This window comes from Aquarana catesbeiana, linkage group LG01, assembly GCF_042186555.1.
Source record: "Aquarana catesbeiana isolate 2022-GZ linkage group LG01, ASM4218655v1, whole genome shotgun sequence".
NCBI classification, from domain to species: domain Eukaryota; kingdom Metazoa; phylum Chordata; class Amphibia; order Anura; family Ranidae; genus Aquarana; species Aquarana catesbeiana.
Window position 1 is genome coordinate 891,560,342 of NC_133324.1, and position 19,666 is coordinate 891,580,007.

Consider the following 19,666-nt stretch of genomic DNA (forward strand, 5'->3'; position numbering starts at 1 on the left):
CCTGTCCTGCAGTAGGTGTAAAAAAAAAAGAAAGGAACCTGGACTGGGAGGTTATGAAAATTAAATAGAGAACTTTGGGAAGGATGGTCATCTTGATCGTGTGAATACGGCCCACCCAGGATAATGAGGGGAACCAGCAAGATTGCATCAAGGATGTAAGGGATTGTAGCAAGAGAGTGTAATTAGTGGTGAAGAGAGACGAGTAGTGAGGGGTCAGCTTGAAACCAAGGTAATCCAGGGAGGAAGAGTTCCAACGATATGGAAAAAGGCTTTTAGCTGGGTCACCAGTGATGGGGGTAAGGAAATATTCAAAGCGGTGGTCTTGCGCGGTTTGACCTGGAGCCTGAAGAAAGCTGAAAAATGGAAAAGGAGGGCTTGGAGGTTAGGTAGCATGGATTAGTCAGGGTCAAGAGGGCATCATCGGCAAAGAGACTGACTTTATGGTGAGTACCAGCATATGGGATCCCAGAGACATTGGGATAATTTCTAAGGTCAATGGCCATGGGCTCTAGAGCCAGGATGAACAGAGTCGGCGATAGGAGGCAACCCTGCCTTTTCCATCGGGAAATCGGGAAGGAGGCAGAAAGGTGGCCAGCATAGGTGACATAGGCCGAGGGGGAGGTGTAAAGGGCCAAAATCCACTGAAGGATTGAATCCCCAAAACCCAATGTCCCAAAACATACTGTAGGTACTCCCAGGAAAGCGAGTCAAACACTTTGTAGACATCAACCGAAAGAAGAAAGCCTGGGATCTTGCGATGTTGAAGCAGCTATATCAAATGGGTCACCTTGAGGACATTGCCCCCCGCTTGACAGCCGGGAACAAAGCCTACCTGGTCCCTATAAATAGGTCAAAGAATCCGCGCTTAGGACCGTGTAAGGGCTGCTGCCTTTCCCTGATTAGTTCCCTAAAAGGGGGCTAATTGGTAAGTATAAGAGGTAATTGGGGAAAAATTGGCACTGCCCTACTAGCAGTACTTAATTAATTGGGAATGTGTAATCCTTTGTGAAACAGGGATTAGCAAAATAAGATATTATCTCCTACAAACTTTATGTGAAAATGAATTAAAATCTATACCTAAGCTGCCATGTGTATGGAGATAAAAAAAATAATAATAGTAATAAAGAAAGAAGGGGAAAACATCGAACATAAATGAAGCTATGTAGACAATCCTTATATATTAAAAATATGAATAGGTGCCGTGTATAAGTAAAATTATATAGATATATGTGAAAAAAATGTTTAATAAATGTGTAAAAGTTTGTGTGGGCATTAGTAACCCCAAGAATCTAAAGTTTTGTGACAGTGTAGCGCCCCCTAGGGGCTAGCACTAATAGTGAGAAATTCTAATTATTAATGATATTAATGATATTAAGAAATTAAGTACTGCTAGTAGGGCAGCGCCAATTTTTCCCCAATTACCACTTATACTTACCTGGTCCCTATGCCTGTAGATATTTATTAATGTGAATACTTATGCCCTTTCCCAAAAGTTCAACAAGGAGATCGGCCGGAAAGCTTGGGGGTCTAGGACATCCTCAGTAGTTTTAGGGATCATGGCTATATGGGCCTGCAACGCATCTGGGGCAGACAGCGAACCCTGACACATACTGTTAAATAAGCCGTCAAGTTGGGGATGAGCAGAGAGGAAAACTTGCGGTAGTAGAGACCAGAGAAACTGTCTGGTCCAGGGCCTTTAGCGAGACGTATAGACTTGATGGCCTGCATGACCTCAGCCTCAGAAATCGTGGCATTGAGTGTCTCCCCAGCTGAGTCAGTGAGGAGTGGAAGACGGGGGTCCTGGAAAAACTGGTCAGTAGGGAAAGAAGATGGACGACTTTACAGAGAAGACAAGAAGGTAGCAAAAGAAGCAGCGGCCCACTGAGTTAAATTTCCTCGCCAACATTGAGTCCGATCTGTTGGCGTAGAAATAAAATTTATGTTTGGACCACCGTAATGCCTTTTCATCTTTCTCAGTAGCTAGGAGGTCCATTTCCGCAGCTATAGAGTCTCTGGACCTTTTAGTGGAGGCCGAGGGCGCAGATTTCCTGAATGCTTCAGCCGCGGCCAATTGGGCCAAGAGATCCTGGATTCTCCACTCTCTAGCTCGATCCGGGCCGAGGCCAGCTGTATAATGTGGCCTCGGAGGGTAACCTTATGCACCTCCCATAATGAGACCACAGAGGCCACGAACCCTTTATTTTCCGAGAAATAGGTCTCAATGTGAGATTGAATCGATAGGCATGTATCTCATGAGGGAAGGAGAGACTCATTGATTCGCCATCGGTAGGAAGAGCGACATAGGTGAGGACGAGGGAGAGCACCACTGGGTCATGATCTGACCATGGGGAGGCCAAGATGGTAATTTTGTGTATGAGCAAAATAGCACGAATCGGCACAAAAAGTGGTCAATTCTAAAGAAACCTGAAGAAGGTGGGAGAAGAATTTATCTTGAAATGGGTTGGGCGCGTAATAGCTTACTAAGGGGATTTCATGACCATTGAGAGAGCCTACCAGAATAAGATATCTACCAGTAGGGTCAGCAATCTCCTTCGAACATGAAAAAACTAGATTGCGGTGAAAGGTGATCAATACCCCACAGTGTTTTTCAGGGACTGAAGCCAAATAAAAAGGTAGGATAATGAGGTGAGAGATATCGAGGAGAGGTAGAGGAGGAGAACCTAGTCTCCTGTAAACAGACTACATCAACACGGCTAGTCGTGAGATGATGGAAGACCTTTGACCTCTTGACAGTTGAACCGTGTACATTCTGCAAATATATCTTCAGGGGAGTGCTAGCCATGATCAGAAAAGGGAAAGAGGCTCTAATGAGAAGAGTTAGTGTCCAGGGCGTGGGGAGTAGAGAAGGGCAGCCCAATGAGGTGAGAGCCGACCTGCAGGACTTGGGGAGGAGGCGGAGGGGGGAGGGGTGGGGAGACAGAAAAGAGCAGACAGAAGAGCGAGGAGAAGAAAAGATTTATGCATAGCAATCACTTGTAGAGTGAAACACATCCTAGACGTGGGATGTGACAGCTAGAGAATGCTTGACCGCCAGACACATGGTGGCAAATGTGATCAGGGAAATATGCAAACCCAGGAGAGGCAAAAAAAAAAAGGGGGGGGGGGGGGTGAACCTCAGAAAAGAGAAATGAGCATACCCTCGGACTGAGACAGTACATCTTCCATTCATTTTTGTGGGAATAAAAACGTGCCAAAAACGCTTAAAAAATGGTTTGGCTTCAGGCGACATTGAGTGGAGATGTGAACCGTCTCCATAGAGAATAATTGTTTTTTTTCTGCTCCAGCGTTTTGGAGCTTCAAGCTACAAAATGCTGAGGCATACCGGAAATGTAACAGTTTTTTGAAACTGTTAAATCAATGAGTTTACTTACACTTTAAGTCAATGATGTCAACAGCATCACTGCCTATTTATTACATGCATATGCGGGGCACGGAATTCCACGGTTGCAGCTGATAGGAACGGCAGTCCACCATTATTTGAGTTTCCTGTGGGAACCTTAACTCATCCCTAGTCATGAGTTGTTACCATTCTAGTTGTCCGAAAAGGTGTATTTACCAACCAGCCCAATGCAGTGGATGCCATCTACACAATAATCTGACAGTGCTGTGTATTGATATCATACCATCTGTGGCACAGGCCTATATTTTGCAGATATTGGATCCAAGCCACAAGCATAGGAAATACAGTTGCAATCCCATAATTCTCTGTTTGTTATTGCTGCTACTTAAATGAAATGGTTTGTAAAGTGCCTTCTTTTTTTCTTTTTATAGCGTGTTTTGTCAGAAATAATGAAAGAAGAAGATAGTAAACTGGCTTTTAATAAAACGAAAGCTCAGCAAGTGTCGATAAAGAAGGTAAAAGCTTATCACATAATTAATTAATACAATATCCTTGTTGGCCAATCTAAAGGAAAACTTTCAGCCAGGGCCAAAATAAGCAGCAACCATTCCCTTACGGCAGGTACTTTGCTCTGATTCCAGTATTTAGCTATGCTTAGTTTTACAGCCAATACTAGAAAAATCACGAGATTATTTTTGTTTAATCTAATTGAATCTTGATCTAAATTAAAAAGAACAATCTCTGATGAGACATTAAAGGGAGTTTGAAAATGAAAACAGATACTGCAGCTAATTGTTTTTTCAATAAGCATAGATTAAAGAGCACATATATCATAGATAGCACCCAACTGCCCCTTTACTCCTTTGTTATTATTATACAGGATGTATATAGCTCCAACAGTTTGCATAGCACTTTGCAATATAGGGGGAGACAGTAGAATTAAAATACAATTCAATACAAGAGCGTTAAGCCACATGGATCAAAATGTGCCTGGTTCGGGAACCGGCCGAGATTTGAGCCATCCATGGGCAGGCTGATTGTACATCCATCGACTGACTTGGGTACAACCAGCTTGTCTGATTATTTACATTCAATTACTGCCTGCGGCTATAGCCGCTAGCATTAATCATTGTGTTCTGCCAGCCAGGATGGCTCCCCTCTAACCCGCCCCTGCTGACTGTGTTGATGGGGGAATCTAGCGATTTTCTTTCCTTCCCCCTAAAGAAAATAAAATCAAGTAATCTATAGACTGCTTTAGGAGGGCCGTAATTGTGAGAATGTGCAATCTAATAGGGAGGGATCTAGCAAGATGTATGATTTGATTCGGTAACTGGATGGAGCCATTTGGCTGATTCATTCAAACCAGAGGAAAGCAAAATTAGAACAGAATTAGAGATTTTGCCTGTTGCAGCCAAGAAAGCTCCATGCTGCTCTGCTGCCTGCCCTTCTTCCCCTCCCTGATACACTGATTACAGTGACAGAGCGCAGGTGTGTGCTGCGTCCTTACACTGTTAGTACAGGGTGCTGCTATAGTCACACTCCCTCAGATGGGTTTGTTATGCCCGGCCCTAACACTATGGGGTTGATTTACTAAAGGCAAATAGACTGTGCACTTTGCAAAGAGCAGTTGCACCAGAGCTTAGTAAATGAACAAAAGCTCTGCTGACTTTCATCATCCAATTATGTGCGAGCAAAAATGCAGTTTTTTCATTTTCCTTGCACGTGATTGGGTATTCTTTGCAAAGTGAAGATTTACCTCCAATTACAAAGCTCTAAAGCAACTGCACTTGCAGAGTACACAGTCTATTTGCCTTTAGTAAATCAACTTCTATGTCTTAATTTTTCCAGACTGAATAACACTGGGGGCCATTCAACCCAGAAGACTAAGAGGACAAAGACTGGGGACAACTAGTCTAGATTATCTACTGGGGCGTCTGATTGATTTACATCAGTGGCAGCACTTTAGTTGTTACTTTTGACTAGCTTTGTACATATATCCATTTTGAGCAAAATGATACGGCATTGCCTAGGTTCAACCGATGGTACACTAACATGCTTATTTCTGCTCCCAGGTGGACAATGTACCAGTAAAACTTAATGCAACAGCGATATTAAGAGAGGGCGCTCTATACCAGCGGCAGGTGGAAAAAGAACTACGCAGGTACCTGTTTAAATACCTCCTATTACCCATAGAGCTGGGAAGGGTTACAGCTACTGTCAGGCTTTTATTGTAATTATCCGCAATACTTCTCTCCTTCTACAATTCAAGGTCTTTCGACAGTGCCACCATCTTCTACCCAGCTTCTTCCAGGTGCCAGGCTGTAGATGTCTTTATTGGCATTACTCATGCACAGAAGTTCATTTATCCCAGTATACATTTGCAGCTCAGCAAACATTCAAAAGAAGACAGCAAGCAGGCAGGTCGTTTGATTTTATTGCAGAGGAGACATTGCATGACTCTTCTGCAATAAAGAGCCTGCCTGCTTGCTGTTTTGTTTTTGGAGGCTTTAGTTCCGCTTTCATTTTTTGCTTTTTTGTGTTGAAATACTAACCTGTTGCAGTCTTTAGGCAGGGTGTTTCTCCCACCTATTGGGGTTGAATTACTACAACTGGAGAGTGCAAAACCTGGTGCAGCTGTGCATGATAGTCAATCCGCTTCTAACTTCAGCTTCTTCTATTAAGCTTTGACAAAAAATATCCTGGAAGCGGATTGGTTAATATGCAGAGCTGCACCAGATTTTGCACTATCCAGTTTTAGTAAATCAACCCCATTGTGTCTGTCGTGCAGGTAGCAAAGAGAAATTTTCCAAACCGGAAACACATAGCAATAGGAACCTAAAAGAGATGCTAAATTTTCAACATTAAGTTCAAATAAAAAAAAAATGGCAACAGGTGTACTTTAAAGGCAAACTCATTTACTTTTACTTACTGTATGATCTGGTTGGTTATCTGGATACTTTTCATAGACTACCAGTTTAAACTTTGTATTCCTCTGGGCCAAGTGCCCTCAACACATTTGTGATTATACTCATCACTTTGTGGAGCCTCACTTATTGTACCCTCTAATGTTCTATGATTATTTGAGTCTTGGATTTGTCATACTGATTCTGCTTATTAAAGAATAAAAAAAAGGGAACCTATCATGATAGAAATATGAGAATACACTGTTGCTGTTTGTTTTTGAAGGTTAGGCTCTGGAGCTGTCATTCTTATCCTCCTTTTACTACTAGGAAAGTCACTTACCTGCAACCAAAATGCAGCCAATGAATTGTCAGGACAGTTGGTATAAGCATTCTTTTTCTGATGTAGGGACTTACCAAGTAGTGAAGGAAGGATGAAGATGACAGTTATGTGATTTGTTTTTCTGTCTTAGGCCCTGCTTTTGCAAGAATTCATTTTTTATTGTAATTATTTTGTATTTATTCTCCAAATTGATTTAAGCATGGCATACATGTAGCAAAATTCATCTGGTTCAGCAGGTGTGTTTTCTTTTTTTTTTTTATAATAAATTGATAACCCCCCTCCTTAAGCCTGGTAGACACTGAGTTTTTTTCCATTCAACCCAGCAGGTTGAAAGAAAAAAAACCTGTCAGCTCCGGTCAGAGCCGCTGTATTCACTATGCGGAGTAAGTACAGCGATCTCCCTGCTGAGCTGTTGTGTTCTGACAGGGGGGCGGCCCCCTACCGCCAGAACACTCTGATCGGCGCTCTCCGCCATTGGCTGAGAGTGCTGATCAGGAGCCGGTCGGCTGCTGGTTTTCCAGCATGCTCGTCCGACAGACCGACATACACACGGGCTGAATGTCGCTGTTTTCTTTTTTTTAACTGGCAAATGTCTCCTGACATTTGGCCCGTGTGTACCCGGCTTTAGTTCAAGCAGAGGTAGGGATTACTGAGCATTGCAGGGGGTCAGGAGATTGACAATCTCAGAAGTTTTAGTCTCCCAGTGGATTCTTCAAGCATTTTATTGTCCAGCCAACAGTGGCATATGTAGCTAGAGTTCTGTTTGTTTACTAAAATCTAAGGGCTGGTTCACACCAGATGTGGTAGGGATGCATTAGGAAACTATTCCTGCGAAGTTCCACTGCATAGACAAGGCAATATGCCTCGTCTCCCATGCATCCGGTTCCCACCACTGGGGCGCGGTGCTGTGTGGGCACAGTGCGCTAATAGATCATGATTTGTCAGTGCAGCACAGTGAGAGGCAATCCCCTGCCTCGCACCGCACAGCTGGTAGTTGAACCTAATGAGATGTCTTTGTGACATCTTAATAAAGTTTGTTTAAAACAAAAAAAAACAAAAAAAGTGTGATCTGTCAATCGCATCTTCACTGTGCTGAGCTCAGCTGGATCACACTGCACACCAGCAGCTTGTGTGTACCAGTCTTAAGCAAAATTTTCATCCAAAGTAGAAGGAGCCAAACAGAAGATTGTTATATCTATTTAGATATATTTATTGAACCTGACAAATTACTCCCTGGAATACCTATACAGTACAACTAGTTGTAAATCGAACAGTGTATGGGTAAGCTGAATGTACCAAGTTGATCGATCAATCAATTTGGGTACAACCAGCTTGCTGGGTTTTTACCTGCGATCATCGTTAGTGGCTGCTATAGTTGCTAGCAATAATCATGGTCTTCTCCTGGCAGGGACGGTTTTCTCCACCGTGAGAAGACAATGGCTCAGCAGGGATTCCTGCATCAACGATGTCTGTGCTGATAGGGGAATTAAACAAATTTCTTTCCTGCAACACGTGGTTGCAGGAAGGAAATTCGCTCTGTGTAAGGCTGGCCTTAGTTCAGGTGTTTGACATAACTCTTAACTATCCCTCATTGGAACGAACTGTCCCTCTTTTGAGATCAAATCATTCTGTTCCTTGTGCATCCTCAGTTGTCCTTCTTTTACTGTGTTTCCCCAAAAATAAGATCGGGTCTTATATTAATTTTGGCTACAAAAAACACACGGTATGTACAATAATCTACATTTATTCAAATACAATCATGTCATCATGATGATCTTAAAGTGGTTGTAACCCTAAGAAAAAAAAAAAATTATATATATATATATATATATATATATATATATATATATATATATATATATATATATATATATATATATATATATATATATATATATATATATATATCCTGATCCTTTAAAGCATGATAGACAGCACAGTGCTTGTGCCATGTCATTTACCCCTCGCTGTTCTAAAAAAAAAAAACCTGGAATAAAACAATAAAATGTTTTAAAAAAAGTTCCTGTGTCCCGTCTTCTCCCCCCCTCTCCTCCTGTTAGCTCAGGAGTCAGCATTATGACATTCTGGAATCCCAAAAATAAACCTTGGTTAAAGTCATTGTAAAATGATGTAATCTGTTTTGTAAAAAGATTATATATATGTGCAGCGTGTCTCCTTTTATAACTTTTTATTGTTCAAAGTATCTTATTTACAGCGCCGCTGGTCGCTCACGTGACCCGCCAGAGCTCTTCTTCCCCGCCCCAAATACTGCAGAGGGAGAGGCCGCTGATGTCAGCTGGGAGGAGTGGAGAAGATCTCCGGCGGGTCACGTGAGCGCCCAGCGGGGCTGTAAATAAGGTATTTTCCACAATAAAGTTACAAAAGGAGACACACTGCAGATTTTATAATCTTTTTACAAAACGTTTACTTGTTTTTAGGGCGACTTTAACTAGGGCTTATTTTCGGGGAAACAGGGTAGGTCGGATGTGTACTTCTCTATACAAATGTATGTTACTAAATGTTTTAGCTAGCCTCTATATTAGTACATTTGTCAGTTTGAAAAAACAAAAAAACTAAATATAAGAAAACTAGAGGTAAAAAAAAAACACTTTGTGGTCCGTGTAACTAGGACCGTGGCAGGGATATGTCCTTTTCCTACAATCTGTTTACTAAAAGGTGTCCCTCTTTGTCGTTTCAGAAAGTTGAGGGGTATAGTCTGGGAATACATAGTCTGGGAATAGTCTGAGCTATACACAAAGCTAAGCATTAATCTGCTTTTATATCATCATAAGACTCACAGAACTTGCAATTAATCAGTGGGCTGCTAACCCATCATTTTCTGCATATTAATTTTTTACAAGCTGAAAAATGCCGGCAGATATGTCTGACTTGATTTGTGCCACCATCTGGCACCACCTTCTGCAGACAAAAGCATATATTTAAGGTGATTAAAATTGCATATGGCTTTAAAAACTGGCATAGAAGGGAGATGGTTTCTGGTAGTCTGTCAGTTCTGTATAGCGTGAGCTTTCTGCTGTGACCTACATGGCAGCACTAGCAGTAACTGAGCCGTAATGTACTGGGAGCCTGTAATTATAGGCAAACATGACTCAAGGTATGATGACCTTGCAGCGAGGAGTCCGCCTTAGGTTGATTTTAGCAGCTCTGACATCAAGGAATGAAATTCTAAAAAGAAAAATGAAACAAAAAAGTTCATGAAAAGTACAGTTCAGTCCAATGCAAACATTTAGTGAAAATACTGTAAGTGGGAATATTTTGGGGGACATCGTGTAAATAGGAGGCAAAAGCTAATGAGGAACCTCTCTGTCACTATTTAAAAGGTACAAAGTTTGTCGATTGCCTGTGATTCCATGCAGGGCTTTTTTTCTCAGAGAATAGGTGCAGGAACTCAACCATGCCCGCCACACACGCATACCTGCCAAATGGCATCAAATAGTAGCTCTTCCCTTTGCATACAACCCCTCCCTTCACTGCCCTCATCTTATCCCCCCTCCTTAAAAGCTCCACCATCTGTCATATTTCTTACCTTTGTTGCAATATTAAGCTGAAGCACCTATCCGGCTGTAGTACCTCCCAGCATACTATAGTCACTTGCAAGGGAGATCATGCAGTAGGAGCATCAACAACTGGTCACCAGGGAAAAATGGAGACCACAGAGGGTGCAGCCTACCACGCACTCTCTCCTGCCCATGACTGCACTGAACCCTGGGCACCTGTTCTGTATCTCCCTTGTCCCTGTCCGGCACTCAGTGGGATCTGCGCATTGGATCTGACCTGTGGGAGCTACTGGGAGATAAGCTATCACTTGTAAACGCAGAAGCTGGACTTCAGTGTTACCAAGAGATAATGGTGAGTAGGGAGCAGAAGACCTGAGCCAGAGGTGGTTGAACTGAGTTCCCCCTAGTTCCTGCTGAAAAAAAGCCCTGATTCCATGTATGGATTTTACTCCTGGACTTTGGTTTTTCTGTCTAGGAGTAGTTAGTAAAAGCCATATCAACTGGTGATGCTGATTCTGGGGACACCTCCCTGGTGGCAAAATCACCAATATTAACCTCCCATTGTAAGGGCTCATTTACACTTGATTCATTTTCCACACACATTAACCGCTTGCCAACCTTATAAATTACATATACGCCAGCAAGGCAGCTCTGCTGCGCAGGATCACGTATCCAGTACGTGATCCTGCACTTCCGGGTCTGGGGCTCGCATGCGCGCTGCCGGTGACCCGCTCCCGCTGATTATACACAGTGGGAGTTGATCTGCGGGTACCGTGGAATCGATGTTCGCTGGCACCTGTCAATCATTAGGCAGAGAGCCATAACGGCGATCTGCCTATGTAAACCAGGCAGATGCCAATTCCGTCAGTAGTTCCTGCAAAGCAGGAACATGAATCAATGCCTTACAGTTTTTTTATTGGATATGTTTTATAGCAGAAAGTAAAATTTTCTTTTTTTTTCCTTCAAATTTTGTCAATTTTTTTTTTGTTTATAGCACAAAAAATGAAAAACACAAAAGGTGATCAAATGCCACCAAAAGATAGCTCTATTTGTGGGGAAAAAAAGGACATACATTTTATTTGGGTACAGCATCACACGACTGCGCATTCGTCAGTTAACCTTCTTATCGGTATTCCCGAGTGTGGCTCGGGGTGAATTTTCCATACCAAGAGCGGTAACCCAGAGCCACACTCGGAGCTGCATTGCAGTATCCAGGGAAAGTAACTTACCTTGTCCCAGGATCCTGCGATGTACTCCCGCTGTGTGCGGCGGCTGTGTCTTCTGCCTGATGTACTGTATGACAGGCTCCGTTCCCTGCGAGCGGCGCAACGCATGGGGACGGAGCCCGGTGGGAAATTCAAATAGTCCAAAAAACAGAACACATTCAATACACTGTAATCCTACAGATTACATTACTGTATCAAATTATTTCATCTCCCTATTGTCCCTAGTGCTTTGTCCAGTGCCCTGCATGCAGTTTTTTTATTATATATATATATATATATATATATATATATATATATATATATATATATATATATATATATATATAGTGTTCTTTCTGCCTGGAAACTGGAGAATGTCCATAGCAACCAAAAAGTGTCCCTTTACGTCAAAAGTGGTTTTAGACCAGCTAGAAAACAGCGATAGCAAATAAGAATCACTTGCAGAATTGAGCGATAGTGAATCATGGCAAATGCCCTGTGTGTGTTGATTTTCTATTTGTTTTAAAGGGGCCCAGTAGAACCCCAGCTCAATAGTACCCCCAGTCAGCAGAGCCCCAGTTCATTGGTACCCTTGTTCAGCAGAGCCCCAGTTCATTGGTACCCTTGTTCAGCATATCCCCAGTTCATTGGTATCCTTGTTCAGCTTATCCCCAGTTCAATGGTACCCTTGTTCAGCATATCCCCAGTTCATTGGTACCCTTGTTCAGCAGATTACCTGCTCAGTAGTACTCCTAGCTGTGCTGATGCCCCACTTAGTAGTAACCTCCAGCTTTGCTCATCCCCTCCACTCAGTAGCAGCCCCCCTGCTCTGCTGATCCTCTGGTTTGCTGTTCCTTCTCTCTTTCTCTGGACCTCACGCACCTCCTGCTATATTGCTCACAAACTGCGCAGCACGTCTGACATTGCTAGTTTCTCCTGCTCCAATCCCCCATCTCTGTTGATCCTCTGCCGCTCAGTCTTCTCTCTCTGGTCCCCGCTCCCCTTCTGCTATAGCATTCCTATGTTGCGAACCGCTCTGGTCCGGACCCATCTCACCTTCCTGCTGCTCCTTGCTACACATCAGATGTGCCATCTGCACCAGACACTCCCAGAATATATACACATGATCCAGAAGTGACTGCCGATGGCTTCTTTCTGAGAGCTAGCTGTTGTTGGACAATATCAGAAACACTCTAAAATCAAAACCATTGTATAGAGCAAGTATAACATGTAAAATGTGAACCTTTACAATAACTTTAAGTAAGCCCAATCCCAGCAGGGAAATTATTTCAGCTGCTGGTAAGTGGTTAGAGTGAAACGAGCAATTCATGGATCAGGTCCATTCACTCACCAACCTTTCCTGCATCTGATCCCAGTCTGGGAACTTGAACAGCTGCCAGGAAGCAGAGACACATCATCATTGCTGGAGCTTTGATGTTATCACTCGGAGAGGTAATCAATGTTCTCTGCTGGATTGAACTTTATAGTTTTAGAACATCATCTGCCATAGTTTTTGAGACTCAGACAGGTTCTATTCAAACACTACATAAAGATTGGTCTAGAGCGTGCAGTTCTTGTCTTTGTGTGCATGTCTTTATTTTTATATAGACATGACTAATTAAAGGGGAACTCCAGTCCAATAATAAAGCAGGGTATAAAATGAGGAGCCAGTTGAACAAAACAAATCTATTTTCTTTTAATACAGAAGCAACTAGTATACCATCTGTGCCCGTCTCTACTCATTACAGCAACAGTGAATGACAGCAACACTAACACAGAGCAAATTAGAAAGACGTCTTATTGGATCATGTAACATTGGCCTTTTTCTGCTGGTTTAAATATATTTCTAGCTACACCAAGTAGTTTAGGCTGAACTCCTGGGAAACAGCTAAATACAAATATGACTGTCAAAAGATTTGTTTTGGTGTCCATTCATTCCTGATATTTATACAGCTCTGCCACAAAGTAGAGGCCTGCTTGGCAGGGGAGGGTGGACCTGACCATTCTCTGCTGCAGTTTCACTTTCATTTAAGGGTTTCCTACCAATCCTCACCGTGTGACTGAACAGCTCTTTGCTCAGTTCTCTTCACTCTGCTCTCTCCTCCTGTTAGCCTTTTTCACTTCGTCACACCTGTTTGGCTCTTTGAGGTGCTTCTGCCTTTCAATTTCTGAGCTTTGCTATACAGAGATTGTGTCAGGAACCATGAAACAGACGGAGACAGAAAATGCAGTAAAAATCACACATTTTAGTAAAATGGTAAAAATTGTACATCTGGTAAATGTAGTCAAAACATACCCAGGGTCCAGTAGCCAAATTGGGTAGTCAGAACAAGCCAGAAAATCAGGAAGCCAGAGATCAGAGTAGTCCGAGGCAGTAGACAGGATCAGGAACCAGAAGGGATGTCAGCCAAGCAAGTCTTCAACAGGAACACATCAGAGAGTCTCCAGATATGTTGACCAAGGTGAAGGCAATTTATGAAATGAACCAGGCAGTTTAAATAGCAAGAAGGGGCTGGCTGTGGGCTTGACTGATGAGCAGGAGGTGATCAACAGGTGAGCCACTGTGGAACGATGAGTACTGGCAATTAACCGACAGCTGAGAAACCTGAGCACAGAGAAGGAAGGGCTAAGCCCCAGCCCTGACAGATTGTGGGAGGTTAGTAGCAAGTCAATTAAAGGTACTTACGCTGTTTGCATTTAAAAAATGCATTTGATGATGTACTAACACACAATCAAAAAGTTGCATTCATTTGTGCTTTTTAAATCTGCCTTGATTTTAGCATTAGATAAAGTATACAAAGATGACACATGTATATGCCAAACCTTTCAAAGGATTTGTAATTCTGTTCAGCTTGTAGGCATGTTGCCTACAGTATGTTATTTACGCAGTTGGCTGGCCCAGGCTGGGGAAAGGGGTTAATGTTCTGCACCTCATTTCCGGGTCTTTTTGGACCCAGCCTATCTGCCCTGTGATATAAATAAGAGGGGAAGGCCAGGTCCCAGAGCTTTATTCGGCTTTAGCTCGCTCAAGAAGATTTTGTGATTTCTGTGGAGCACTAAAGGGGGTACTGCTGTGTCCAGCAGTCTGCTGGAAGGCACCAGTGGGTGTAGTGACATGGGACAGTAGGACTCTGTATAATTTCTGTTTCAATCTTTTTTATTGGTTTTTCAACAGAAAAATATCATAAAGAGTTACAAAATAGAAAACCAACTATAATATAATTATTTACATCCAGCACATTCTGGAAATATTGTTAGGAGAACTGGAACAGATATATTTTAAGTGAGGATATTCATTCCTCAAAAGGGTGTAACCATAAGGCTACACAATATACAGCATTGATGGTAAATAAAGAGAAAGGAGAAAAGAGGAAGAGTAGAGGAGAAAAGAGAAGTAAAAGAGAAAATGAAAGAATCACATTCATCCAGAAGCTCCCCATTGACCACATGTCTAATTGCCATTAGACACCTGATTCTTATAAATAAGAAAGCCAGGGCTTTGATACCTTATCAAAAAATGCTTGTTTATCCTGTAGGACACTCACAATTTATTCATCAAGCATAATCCAAGTCAACTTGCTCTTCAACAGGGCCATGTCAACTACAGGGCTCTTCCAAGCTGTTGCTATTGCTATATTGGCTGCTAAAAACAAAGTAAATTAGGATCTGCATATGTCTCGCAATGTTATCTACTGGAATGTTTAACCGCGCAATCCGAGTGTCCCTAACAAAATTAACCATGGTGACGGAATATATCAAAGAATAGACACGTCCCCAGAGCCATCTAACCTCAGGGCATGTCCACCAAATATGAAGGTGTGTCCCTACCTGTCCACAACACGGAAAGCATGAGGATGAAGAACCTTGAAATATTTTTGAGAGGAATTCTGGTACTAATTACCACCTAGTGTAAACCTTAAAGCTCGCAAATACTAGTGCTAGACACTGTATATTTTCTACTGCACACTGTGTAAGGCAGGGGGCCACTTTAATGTTTGATTTTTTCATATGAGCGCGGTCTCCACTTGGTCACGGGCATTGATGAATACACATGAAAGTTAGCCCCGTGTGCAAGGAAAGTGGCCCCGTCCACAAGTTATGTTGTGGGGGTAGTCTTGAGGGGATATGCGGGGCTGTACACCAATAGGGAAAGTCAAAAATCCAATTTTTAGTGGAATGAGGTAGGGTTAGATTGTTTTGTCTGTGTTTTTATTGTCTTGTGTCACAGGGACAGGAAACAAAGAAATGCCCAAATAATGGGGTCAAAGACAAAAAAAAAATTGTATTTTAGTCTTCCTAACACTATCCAAAACTACATGTCAAAGGGGGGAGGGGGGGGGGGGGGTTTGGGACTTTATATGAAACAAGACACTTGGGGTGATTAAATCAATCAATATAATGAAAAATATTATTTTAATGGCAGCATGGAAGGAGACAGTACAGTGGATAACATTAATGGTATAACGATACATGATGAGTACAATATAAAGCCATGATAAAATCATAACACAATAAAATTCATAGTACGGTAGCATAGTTGCATATATTTTTTTGATAATGAACCATCAGTACACTCCAACGTAACTATACACTATTAGCCAAAAAAATTTGATTGATGATTTAAACAATTCAAACCCATGGTAAAATCATGATTAATTTGGCATAGCATCCAATGGTAAAAAGCTTGACGCGTTTCGTGGATCGTTTCCACTCATCAGGAGCAGCCATACATATGGGGTACCTATGATAGACAATGAATTAATAATCAATGGTAATTGATTATAATAGGAAGAGAGGGAGCATATGTCAATGGTCCTAACAACTCTTACCTAAGGTATACATGAAGGTAAATAATGATGTTGAAGGTATATAGCAGAAGACATATGGAGGTGAGAGATCATCCCCCCGGGAGCTGAGGTAACGCACAAGACCGGTAGCAGGCCAGATGGAAAGATAGATGGCACGTGTTGGATGGGGGTCACCTTGCCAGAACTGATGTAATGGGGGTGAACCCAGGAAACTGGTGAGAAATGTAACAAAAACAAAATAATGGTTGAAGTGCTATTGATGGGGTCTGACATAGATAAAAGCTAAATAGTGGAGGAACTGAGGAAAGGAAAATGGGATAAGTGAGGACCTGGGAATAGCCCAAGATGAAAACCTAAAAGTGAGAGTGGGAAAAAGAAATCATTTAGTGACACCAATGTGAACCACCAAAGGTACCATCGATAAGGGTGAGAGTCTGTAAAAAAGAAATTACCTGGGACTACACAATAGAATGTGTAGTGAAAAAGTGACATAAGTGATGGAACAAAAATGGAGTGAAGACAGAAAATAATTCCCGAAGGGGATGGTGATGAGAGCAGCCTGCAACACCGTCAAGTGAGTCCACCAACGTCACGCTGAAGAGTGCGCAGCTAGGGGGAAGAGAGCAGCCACGTCCGAGCGGCTAGCGCTCATATGTAGGCGCCCGGCATCCCACGTGCTGTACGCGGATGGACAAAACAAACACGTGGGCGTGCGGCGTCACCAATGACGCCGGACATCGAACGTGTGGGCGTGGCGCCGACGCACAGCGGGAGCGAGCCGCCAACCCCATGATAATTCGGCCAGGGGATTGGAGGATAGCCACGGTGTGCGTCGCAGCTCCCGGAAGTGGACAGGGTCCCACCCCCCTGGGGGTAATAATCATACTGAAAAATATATAGGTAACCACAGGAATAATGCCAATATAGCATAACCTAAAACTGGCTGCATGGAATGATATGACAACAATTAACCAAGGGATAAAATAAAAATAGACAAGTTTGTTGTTTCCATCCCCATTAAACTTGAAAGAGGAATAAAATAAAAGTGGGACTTTAAATGAGCCGTGACCATCCAGTACACAGGACTCCATCCCTAATTATTACATGTCAAAAGGGGGGGGTTTGGGACTTATCCCATTTTCCTTTCTTCAATTCCTCCACTATTTAGCTTTTATCTATGTCAGACCCCATCAATAGCACTTCAACCATTATTTTGTTTTTGTTACATTTCTCACCAGTTTCCTGGGCTCACCCCCATTACATCAGTTCTGGCAAGGTGACCCCCATCCAACACGTGCCATCTATCTTTCCATCTGGCCTGCTACCGGTCTTGTGCGTTACCTCAGCTCCCGGGGGGATGATCTCTCACCTCCATATGTCTTCTGCTATATACCTTCAACATCATTATTTACCTTCATGTATACCTTAGGTAAGAGTTGTTAGGACCATTGACATATGCTCCCTCTCTTCCTATTATAATCAATTACCATTGATTATTAATTCATTGTCTATCATAGGTACCCCATATGTATAGCTGCTCCTGATGAGTGGAAACGATCCACGAAACGCGTCGAGCTTTTTACCATTGGATGCTATGCCAAATTAATCATGATTTTACCATGGGTTTGAATTGTTTAAATCATCAATCAAATTTTTTTGGCTAATAGTGTATAGTTACGTTGGAGTGTACTGATGGTTCATTATCAAAAAAATATATGCAACTATGCTACCGTACTATGAATTTTATTGTGTTATGATTTTATCATGCCTTTATATTGTACTCATCATGTATCGTTATACCATTAATGTTATCCACTGTACTGTCTCCTTCCATGCTGCCATTAAAATAATATTTTTCATTATATTGATTGATTTAATCACCACAAGTGTGTTGTTTCATATAAAGTCCCAAACCCCCCCCCTTTTGACATGTAATAATTAGGGATGGAGTCCTGTGTACTGGATGGTCACGGCTCATTTAAAGTCCCACTTTTATTTTATTCCTCTTTCAAGTTTAATGGGGATGGAAACAACACACTTGTCTATTTTTATTTTATCCCTTGGTTAATTGTTGTCATATCATTCCATGCAGCCAGTTTTAGGTTATGCTATATTGGCATTATTCCTGTGGTTACCTATACATTTTTCAGTATGATTATTACCCCCAGGGGGGTGGGACCCTGTCCACTTCCGGGAGCTGCGACGCACACCGTGGCTATCCTCCAATCCCCTGGCCGAATTATCATGGGGTTGGCGGCTCGCTCCCGCTGTGCGTCGGCGCCACGCCCACACGTTCGACGTCCGGTGTCATTGGTGACGCCGCACGCCCACGTGTTTGTTTTGTCCATCCGCGTACAGCACGTGGGATGCCGGGCGCCTACATATGAGCGCTAGCCGCTCGGACGTGGCTGCTCTCTTCCCCCTAGCTGCGCACTCTTCAGCGTGACGTTGGTGGACTCACTTGACGGTGTTGCAGGCTGCTCTCATCACCATCCCCTTCGGGAATTATTTTCTGTCTTCACTCCATTTTTGTTCCATCACTTATGTCACTTTTTCACTACACATTCTATTGTGTAGTCCCAGGTAATTTCTTTTTTACAGACTCTCACCTTTATCGATGGTACCTTTTGGTGGTTCACATTGGTGTCACTAAATGATTTCTTTTTCCCACTCTCACTTTTAGGTTTTCATCTTGGGCTATTCCCAGGTCCTCACTTATCCCATTTTCCTTTCTTCAATTCCTCCACTATTTAGCTTTTATCTATGTCAGACCCCATCAATTTCACTTCAACCATTATTTTGTTTTTGTTACATTTCTCACCAGTTTCCTGGGCTCACCCCCATTACATCAGTTCTGGCAAGGTGACCCCCATCCAACACGTGCCATCTATCTTTCCATCTGGCCTGCTACCGGTCTTGTGCGTTACCTCAGCTCCCGGGGGGATGATCTCTCACCTCCATATGTCTTCTGCTATATACCGTCAACATCATTATTTACCTTCATGTATACCTTTGGTAAGAGTTGTTAGGACCATTGACATATGCTCCCTCTCTTCCTATTATAATCAATTAACCATTGATTATTAATTCATTGTCTATCATAGGTACCCCATATGTATAGCTGCTCCTGATGAGTGGAAACGATCCTCGAAACGCGTCGAGCTTTTTACCATTGGATGCTATGCCAAATTAATCATGATTTTACCATGGGTTTGAATTGTTTAAATCATCAATCAAATTTTTTTGGCTAATAGTGTATAGTTACGTTGGAGTGTACTGATGGTTCATTATCAAAAAAATATATGCAACTATGCTACCGTACTATGAATTTTATTGTGTTATGATTTTATCATGCCTTTATATTGTACTCATCATGTATCGTTATACCATTAATGTTATCCACTGTACTGTCTCCTTCCATGCTGCCATTAAAATAATATTTTTCATTATATTGATTGATTTAATCACCCCAAGTGTCTTGTTTCATATAAAGTCCCAACCCCCCCCCCCTTTTCACATGTAATAATTAGG

At 42.3% G+C, this 19,666-nt stretch overlaps 1 protein-coding gene across 1 annotated transcript in view; it reads left to right on the top strand.

Moving 5' to 3' along the window:
- Positions 1 to 19,666, top strand: part of CFAP99 (cilia and flagella associated protein 99) — a 145,887-nt gene that overhangs the window by 81,443 nt on the left and 44,778 nt on the right. The window contains exons 9-10 of the mRNA XM_073610912.1: positions 3,793 to 3,876; positions 5,434 to 5,522. Coding sequence (XP_073467013.1) covers positions 3,793 to 3,876; positions 5,434 to 5,522 — 173 coding nt within the window. The remainder of the gene's footprint in view (positions 1 to 3,792; positions 3,877 to 5,433; positions 5,523 to 19,666) is intronic.